Consider the following 10,000-nt stretch of genomic DNA (forward strand, 5'->3'; position numbering starts at 1 on the left):
TCTATCTATCTATCTATCTATCTATCTATCTATCTCTATCTATCTCTCTTATTCTCTCCGCATCTCTCACTCTTCTGTGTCACCGAGGGAAACAAAATACTGTTGCTATGGAAACTGTTCAGAGAGAGCAGTGCTTATGACACTTCCACTGTGTAAAGGGACGCCCATATAGGGGCATTTCCCGTCTCTAGGTTAGGAGATGGGTTCAGCCTCCTGTCTTAATAAGGTTGCTTCCTACTACACAGAGAGAGGGACACAGGCAGAGACAGATAGAAAGAAAGAGAAAGGGTGAGAGATAGAGAGAGACAAAGAGAGAGAGAGGTGTGCGTGAAGAGTCTAGACGATATTGTTCATTAAAGTCGGTGGATAGAAGAGACGGGAGCTGTGCTGTTATTAACAGATCTACCGGCCAGATATCTCCCCTCCTCAAGACAATACAACTCACTACTGCTACAACTAAACCCACAATATATGTACTGACGGTCCACCAACAACTATTACTGTCCACTACTCAAATGAATTAATTCACTATTCAAAAACCTAAAACACCACTGACCAGTGGGTGATAGAATACTGATATAGGCTTTATTACGGGGGGGGGGGGGGGGTTGATTGTCAATCTAATACATGAAATACTGAATCTAAAAGTACAGTACAAAAATGGCCATAATAAATTAAAATTGTAAACACTCACACAGATCTAGGGGATGGCACAGACAGACAATCAAATGGAAAACAAAATCTTGACAACAAATATAGCTATGGATCTCACTATCAATCAGTAGTTGAGTATATAACAACATGCATAACACTGAAGTGTTCAAATTTGGTATAAGCCCTCAATATACTGTGTGTGTGTGTGTGTGTGTGCGTGCGTGCGTGCGTGCGTGCGTGCGTGCGTGCGTGCGTGTGTGCATGTGTGTGTGTGTGCGTGCGTGTGTGCGTGCATGCGTGTAAAACCACTTGGGGGAGAGAGGGAATGGAAGTGGAAGGGGATGTGTCTCCACTCTCTCAGTGAGCCAGTCCTCCCAGACATTGAGATTGTGGATATAATCCTAGGACTCAAACTGGGAGAGGTCACTACTGAAAGGGATCCTCCACACTGTCAGAGTTGGAGGACGGTCATTCTAATCGGGAGACTCACGGATCGGAATTCTGGGGAAGGACAGGAACGTGATTAATAGCTTCCGGGGCGGAAATCTGGGACTGTAATTTGGGCTGCCCCAAAAAACAATAAGAGAGCCAGGGGGGTGGAGTTATAGGACAGGGATGAGACTACTGTATATACTGTATACTAGGACTGTATACTGTACAATGTGCTGTATCTGTGTTGTGTAATATTGCTAGAGCTGATTAATTCATCGTTTTCTTTGATGTATAATGTAATAATGAAATCATACGAATGGCAAATGATGTATAACATGATGATCCGCTATGATGGTGAAGAATTACATTTTTTTGAGGATTTGTGAAAAAGAATTGAGAATCTATTGTACTACACAAAGTACAATGTTTACCCAAAATCTACAGCTAAAGTATGAGTATTGAGATAGAACAAGGATCATCACACACAGAAATGAAAAACAATGAGACGACAATGGCCAGGAAATGAAATACAGACGGAAATGAAATAACAAGGAGGTTTATGATGACATCATCAAACAAGAAATACAGAAAAGAAATAAAGGAACAAACAAAACAAAGTGAATGAAGAATAAGAGACAGCAGCACACCAAGGCATTCAGAAAACGGAGAGAAATGTGTCTGAAAGCTGGATCGTTATCAGTCATCTCCATCTCTGGTTTGTCTTTTGAACAATGCCAATGTTGCCTTGTGTGCTGCTGCTCTTATTGGTCGGTGCTTTATGAACACAGTATACACATATACTCATATTCAATGAAATGAAAACTGTACACAAAACAGCACATGTGCATGTGAGTGTGATCTCATTCAAGTCCACATTCATACACACACACACACACACACACACACACACACACACACACACACACACACACACACACACACACACACACACACACACTGAAAAAAACAGTAACACAAATTTGAATGACCCAACCAACACAAGAGGAGCATGCAACTCGATGGACAGTGTTTACAGGTGAAGGGACACTGGCAGGTGGACTGATGAATAGTGATGATATTGAGTTGTGTGGAGTGAGAAGAGGATGGATGTCATCACCCTCAGAGCCGTACGGAAATCTAACAGGCGAGGACAACAGATAACAGTAACGCCATTTTCAACCTGTAATCTTCTATTGACCTGCAAGGTGACTTTTTCTCTTTCTTCTCAGGAAAACAACCATCCTACTACCACCAACAGAACTCAAGTAATTTGCTTAGTTCTGATGAGTAAAAGGATTATAGAGTGATCTGCCTCATCCAGTCTTTGACACATGATCACAGGAGCTCTACTGTAGTGGTTGAAAGGAAGAGAGAGAGAGGGGGGAGAGAGAGGGAGAGAGAGGGAGAGAGAGGGAATGTGCAGGAATACTGATTTGATCTAGAGAGAGAGCAATATTCAGCCCCTAACGCTTGTATTGTTAATTCATAAAACTGGGACATACTAGTAGACAGTACATGTATGAAAGCAGGTCTCATGACATGTGCATGTTTGTATGTGTGAGCGTAGGGGAATGCCTATGCGTGTACAAGTTCATGTCAGAGAAGTGCATGAAGACATGGCACTGTAGTCATAGGGATAAGTATGTGTGACTAACATGGTGTGGTGGCGTTAAGTCGGTCAACCCTCCTGTAGACCCCCTTAAGGAACCACTGGACCGTGATGGTATCTCCTGGATGTGTAACCTACTATCACTAAGTGCCTCTAAGTGCAAACCCCACATCTTAAATGTGAGACTCTATGATGTGACCATGAGCCTGTTCAACAGCTGTACTTCTCACAGCATTCATAAGAGACACACCAGCAGAAAGAGAAAGAGAGAGAGGGAGGGAACAGAGAGAGAGAGAGAAAGAGAGATAGAGAGAGAGACTGACAGAGACCTGAACTGAAAATAGCGGCATAAGAATACAGTTCATCAACTGAATATGAGCAGCGGCGTATGTCAGAAAGAGGCTTACAGTTCAGTTATGAGAGAGCTGCTGACTGTAATTCTCCCTGTGAAGTATAATACCGTAGGAGGGGGATGGGTGCTGGGGAAATGGGGTTAGAGAGAGAGAGAGAGAGAGAGAGAGAGAGAGAGAGAGAGAGAGAGAGAGAGAGAGAGAGAGAGTGAGAGAGAGAGAGAGAGAGAGAGAGAGAGAAAGAGAGAGAGAGAGAGAGAGAGAGAGAGAGAGAGAGAGAGAGTGAGAGAGAGAGAGAGAGAGAGAGAGAGAGAGAGAGAGAGAGAGAGGAAGGAGTGGAGGGACTGAGAAGGGCCCAGAAGTAGAGGAAGAGACAGTAATATCGTTAAGTCTAAAGCCGTATAAGGGAGAGGAGGGATAAGGATGAGCCTTCATTACTTAGATCTGGCTAAGCTATACAGTGTGGTAGGGTACACACTGAGGGACACAATGACTGGAATACACTCTACCCCAGGAATAAACTCTCCCGGTTCATGTGCCACAAGATGAAGTTGAACTTCCACGCTCGGGAAGTCAGGATTATATTAGAAAGCAAATACTTAAATATGAGATGAAAGTATGCGGCTAACTAGGGCTTTACTCGCTTTATTTGTGTGTGTGTGTGTGTGTGTGTGTGTGTGTGTGTGTGTGTGTGTGTGTGTGTGTGTGTGTGTGTGTGTGTGTGTGTGGCCTGAGGTTGCAGAGGAAATTTGCTGCTCTCGACTTTGTTGACAATTCCATATCACATTCCATGTGCAAGAACGCTGCCATAGGCAAGGACATACTGATCTTTACTGTTAAAGCAAGGGTACAGGTTGTACTTATACTAAGTATAACCTCACACTCTGGTATCCTGTGAGTCACAAGCCTTTTTGTGTGATGCACCCCAATGTACATCAAATGGCATCAGTGGCACATATCACTAATGGCTGCCATGCATACAAAGGCCTTTACATTGTCAGGCATGACCGCATTGTCAAACTCATTGCTAATGAAGTTAAACAGGCATCACCATCAACAGTTAAAATTCACAAGCATTCCTGTGTTATGGCAAGTTGGTTCAGTGAGAATGATGACGAGATATTTTCTAATAAAAAAATGATATTTTCTAAAAAGTCATGCAGCTTGCAAGATATTGTTCTGTGGCAGCTGGTAGCTTAGCTGTGTGGAGAAGACGATGCTATCTGTGTCCATGACTATTTATATGACCTTTGGAGAGGAGAGGAGAGGAGAGGAGAGGAGAGGAGAGGAGAGGAGAGGAGAAGAGGAGAGGAGAGGAAAGGAGGGGAGGGGAGGGGAGGAGAGGGAGGAAAGGTCCCTTTACATGACCCTCACAGGCTGATTCTAGGTCAGACTTATTGCTAATCGTACAGTAGGCCTAAGGGCCAGATTCTGGGATCGATTAATCCTGACTGGATCAGCATGAGACTCAAACCAAACCAGACCACTTAATGCAATGCTGCACATTACACTGGTGACAGTCCATGCACACAAACACATACACATACACACACACACACACACACACACACACACACACACACACACACACACACACACACACACACACACACACAAATACACACACTCAACCCAATACATCTGTGCCTCTGGGTTACCAGGAAGATCCATTCCAGTCCATTATCAAAACCATACACTGCACTCTTACCTCACGTTATTATTCAAATCAATATTAAAAACGCAGCTATATTCAACTACCCAGTATAAACAACCAAACTAGTATATTACACACGTCTTAGAACGTTTGCATTACTACAATGCTTTTTGAAGTGCTTGAGGGTCTTTTAACTCAGGCAGCATACAATATCATGATCTATACTGTCATGTCACCCACAAACCAGTGAGCAGAAAACATACATACTGGCCTTATTGCTCCATTCAAACTCAGTTCCAGCATACCCAGCCCCCATGATAGTGCATTCAGATCTATACCTTCAAGCTCTGTGGCTGCAGCCCTATGTTGCCTGTTTGTTTGAGAATTCATATTGAAGCGAGTATAAGATGGAGTTAGGAAGTGTGTGTGTGTGTGTGTGTGTGTGTGTGTGTGTGTGTGTGTGTGTGTGTGTGTGTGTGTGTGTGTGTGTGCGCCCAAGTGTGTGTGTGTGTGTGTGGTTTGTGTGTGTGTGTGTGTGTGTGTGTGTGTGTGTGTGTGTATGTGTATGTGCGCCCAAGTGTGTGTGTGTGTGTGTGTGTGTGTGTGTGTGTGTGTGTGTGCAAACATAGTACAAGGCGCTGTGATAATCACCACTGAGCTTAGGCCTACTGCTCACACAAATTAAACCCCCAACAGGCAGTATATGTGTGTGTGTGTGTGTGTGTGAAGGAGCACAGCCAGGATTGAGCACAGTATTAAGGCCTTCCCATCATTAGTGTTAGGGACTAGATTAACAACACTCTGATCTCTTACAACACACGCACACACACACACACACCCACACACACACACACACACACACACACACACACACACACACACACACACACACACACACACACACACACACACAGCCTCTCCTACTTCTTAGGAAACACATTTCCCCTTGAGTTGCATGCTCCTTACAGTATCTTCCGTTACAGTATTAGCTACAGTGAACATACAGTTTCCATGGCTGCCTGAAATGACACTGTATTCCACTCTGGCAACATGTAGTGCGCTACATGGGGAATAGGGTGTCATTTGAGAAGCAGCCCATGATTCTCCATCTCTAGAACACTACCAAAGGCAGACAGCATTCTCCATCATTACAGGAGGACTCCAGAACAACAGGGAGGGAACACTGAGAGAAAAGGAACATGGAATATTCATGGAAGTATAAACATATGTGGAATATATCATTGGAATCATAACGTGAGCCCAGAATTTCCAGAATTCCGGAGCAGCAGCGTGTCAGGTCGAGGGTCAGACCCTCCTGAGACTCTAGGGATTGTGGGATTTGTAGTTTCTCCATACTCTAGTGACTCTATGCTGTAGGCTCAGTCACAGCCTTGTCCTTTTCCTGAGAACATAGAAGGAGTGTGTTATATAACGTATGTGAGTATGTGTGTGTGTGGGGGTGTGTGGGTGGGTTGGTGGGTGGGTGGTTGGGTGGGTGGGTGAGTGAGTGTGTGAGTGTGTGTGTGTCATGTCTTACCCTGCGTTGTATGTGGCTCCCTGGGCTGGTTGGAGATGGGCTGGGAGATTTCCCCGAGTGAGGGGTGGACAACTGACTGGCAGGATTCCCATTCACTACAGAGAGAGAGACAGAGAGAGAGAGAGAGAAAGAGTAGAAAGAAAGACAGACGGAAAGAAAGAAAGAAAGAAAGACAGAAAGACAGAAAGACAGAAAGAGAAATTGAGCAAGAGAGAGGTGGGGAAAAGTCAGAGAGGGACAAAGGAGTGAGAAAGAAAAAAGAGAGAGAAGAGAAGGGAGAGAGAAAATAAAGACACCAAGTCAGTTAGAATAGATTAATACAAAATCACAAGTAGTAGTTTCTAGAACAGTGGTACAATAGAGTGTCTCGCAGCAGCCCACACTCCCTCCCTCACATCCATATCCATGAGGAAATGAAGGAGGACGAGAGGAGGACGAGAGGAGGAGGAGAACAGTAGGAGGAAGAGAAATCCACACAGCTCTTTCTTCATTCCGGCAAAAATAAACTAATGGTTGCCTTCTTTTAACAGGCGGTTAAACAAGAAACATACACATACAGAACATCTACTTCTGTAAGGCTGTAAGGCCAATACTAAACCAATCTTCCACTCCAAAAAATAATTTCCACCAACTCCCTCATACAGTACAACACCACTGACCCAAAATGATCTGCTTCCCCAGCATCAGAATACACAGACATAACCTTGGCCAGAGGTGCCCAGCCCTTAATCTTAATGAGATCTACTTTATCCATAGGCAGCCTGAGAAGATCTACCACACTGCACCCGAACTCTGAGACACACATGAAAGAGAAACACAGAGGGCACCCCTGGCCGAGGCCTACTTAAATAGGAAATCAACTTGGCCTACTTATGCTAGATGGAGCAACTACCCATCACTACAGCTCTAAACCAACCTTCCCTATTAGCTTTCTGAGAGTGTCTGCACTCTGCAGCACATCCGTTCCTGCATGGCATGCTCACTATTACACAGAGCTGAATTGATGAAACACATTGAAAAATAGATATTATTATGTGAATAATTTAAAAAAAATAATAATAAAAAAAAAACATAGATCTAAACACTTTTTATCAAATAAATAGATAACGGTCTTTGAAGTTGCACGTTTAAATCAGTGTAGTAAACTGCACCCAAACTTGGGCTGAACTCAAGACATATCATTGACCTGAGGGACAAAGTGTAAAATTAAAAGCATCCGGCTTTGAAGCTACTCGCTCTTTCATGACTTCAGAACGATTTACCCCTGAATCAACACTATCACCAACACTCATCTCCCATTTTTAGTTGCTCTGGTTAGATGGCCTTTCGCACAAGTCGACTTTGTGGGGGTTGAGTTATTATTCAGACTTACTACATATCGATTGATTAAATCCAGCATCACCATTACGCACAGTACTCACATTTATAGACCCACCTCCATACATTACACAACGACAAAAACACGTTCTCAAGTAGACTACTCTGGCTTATATTATATTGGGCTATATATCATCATAAACGGTTGACGGTTGATGCAGCATTCTGTTATCCATCGATGTCTAGCACATAAGAACTCTCTTGGGAACCGTGCGGCAAATGTGCGAATTATAATAACCTCCACATTTCGGTTAAAGTAGTCTTAGTTAAAGCGGAGGTTGAATTAATAGTTACCCTACCTTCGACTTCCAGCATGATGAAAACACAGTGTTATTCCAAACGGAGGGAGTGAGAGGGAGAAAAGGAGAGCGGCACTTTCTATGCGCTCTGTGGTAACGGCTCCGTTAATGATTCTACTGAATGGAAGAGCAGGACTACTGGAAGCGAGCAGACCGGGAGCTCATAGGCGGGCGGATTGCATGCGTAAACTCTGACGCGCACAAGGGCCGGTGTGGTGTGTGTTGCGGTTCCAAAGGTGTAAGAGAGACAGAGAATACACAAGCACCCTTGTCATAATTAAATTGACAGGGAAAAGATGAGGTCAGTTTTGTTGTTGCCAGCAGATCATGGTGTCCTCAGTGACTATAAGGTTACGGCTTAGTGGACAGGATGCTGGCAGGACACAAACACTTGTCATGTTCTGAATATCAACACTGCCACACCTTGCAGATAATTCACTCACTCCCCACTTATAGATAATTCACTCACTCCCCACTAAGTGTGTTCCTCTGCTTGTCTCCTTTCCTTCATCTGCACCTCTGTGAGAAGACCAGATGTAGGAGACATGGCAGAAGAGCACAGCCCAGCATTCCAAAATGTTTAATCTCGATCAGAACGATACAGATTATTTTTTGCTGTCCAGGATCAGATCTATCTGCGAGATGTTGAGTAGTATAAGGGAAATCAGCCAGCTCGATCTGATCCTGGATAGCGAAAAAAAAAAAATCATTCTGCCAGATCATTCTGATCCAGATTAAAAGTTTTGAAATACTGGGCCCAGTACTTTGACCTGGCCAGGTCTTTCACAGACTGTTTTTGAAAGGAAGGAGATGAGGAAAGGAATCCACATTATACTCCTGGTTGCAGAACAACTGTATGTGTTTCTGTGTGTGTGTGTGTGTGTGTGTGTGTGTGTGTGTGTGTGTGTGTGTGTGTGTGTGTGTGTGTGTGTGTGTGTGTGTGTGTGTGTGTGTGTGTGTGTGTGTGTGCGTGCATGTGTGCGTGTGTGCATGTGTGCATGTGTGCATGCATGCAACTCTGAAATGATGAATAATGCTAACTAACACCATCTGCAGCTCCCTGTTAATTTTAGCCGTTATGATGCATCTGTAGCAGGCAGACACAGAGAGAGAGAGAGAGAGAGAGAGAAAGAGAGAATTGGGAGGCAGAAGAGAGAGTGGGATGGAGGGAGGGAAAGGGAGAGTTGGAGGGAGGGAGAGAGTGGTTTACTCAGTGTTATTTTGGGTCAATGTACGAACACTCTCTCTGACTGAACAGAGCAGAGCCAAATCATCTGTCAGAAGGACCCTTTATAGATCTGAACAGACGCTAGCTGACACACTTGCACGCCCTCACTGGCGACAGGACTGATCCACAAGTCTCAACATGACCTAATGCAGGCCTACCTCTCACATACTCCCCTACAGCTCAGGGTAGGGTCGTACCTGACTGTACCCCTGTACCTACTACTCAGGGTAGGGTCGTACCTGACTGTACCCCTGTACCTACTACTCAGGGTAGGGTCGTACCTGACTGTACCCCTGTACCTACTACTCAGGGTAGGGTCGTACCTGACTGTACCCCTGTACCTACTACTCAGGGTAGGGTCGTACCTGACTGTACCCCTGTACCTACTACTCAGGATAGGGTCGTACCTGACTGTACCCCTGTACCTACTACTCAGGGTAGGGTCGTACCTGACTGTACCCCTGTACCTACAGCTCAGGGTAGGGTCGTACCTGACTGTACCCCTGTACCTACAGCTCATGGTAGGGCCATACCTTACTGTAGGTATGGGGGTACAGCTCAGGGTAGGGCTATACATCTAAACACATACTGTTCCCCCCCGTACCTACAGCTCAGGGTAGGGCCATACATCTGAACACATACTGTCCCCTTGTACCTACAGCACGTAACAGATGGCATCCAGAAACATTGATGGAGGGGGAGGAGGCAGAAGGCAGGTTCACGTTTATTGTTTACAGGCTCATGTTTATTGTTGGTGGGCGGGATGGGGTGGGGTGTCAATCAGAGCTTGGAATGTTTTTATGAGTGTAAGCACCTATGACTGTGTACACCCTGTTGCTGTATAAATTCACTGAACATAT

The 10,000-nt window shown here is 44.6% G+C and overlaps 1 protein-coding gene across 3 annotated transcripts in view; it reads right to left on the reverse strand.

The window, feature by feature from the left end:
- The window catches only part of dclk1a (doublecortin-like kinase 1a), a gene marked incomplete at its 5' end in the record, with an annotated part of 38,983 nt that overhangs the window by 7,688 nt on the left and 21,295 nt on the right, over positions 1-10,000 (reverse strand). For all 3 annotated transcript variants that reach the window (XM_083688207.1, XM_083688208.1, XM_083688206.1), the window contains one exon: positions 6,237-6,331. In XM_083688207.1, coding sequence (XP_083544333.1) covers positions 6,237-6,331 — 95 coding nt within the window. The remainder of the gene's footprint in view (positions 1-6,236; positions 6,332-10,000) is intronic.

This window comes from Argentina silus (assembly GCF_951799395.1).
Source record: "Argentina silus genome assembly, chromosome: 2".
Lineage (NCBI taxonomy): Eukaryota > Metazoa > Chordata > Actinopteri > Argentiniformes > Argentinidae > Argentina > Argentina silus.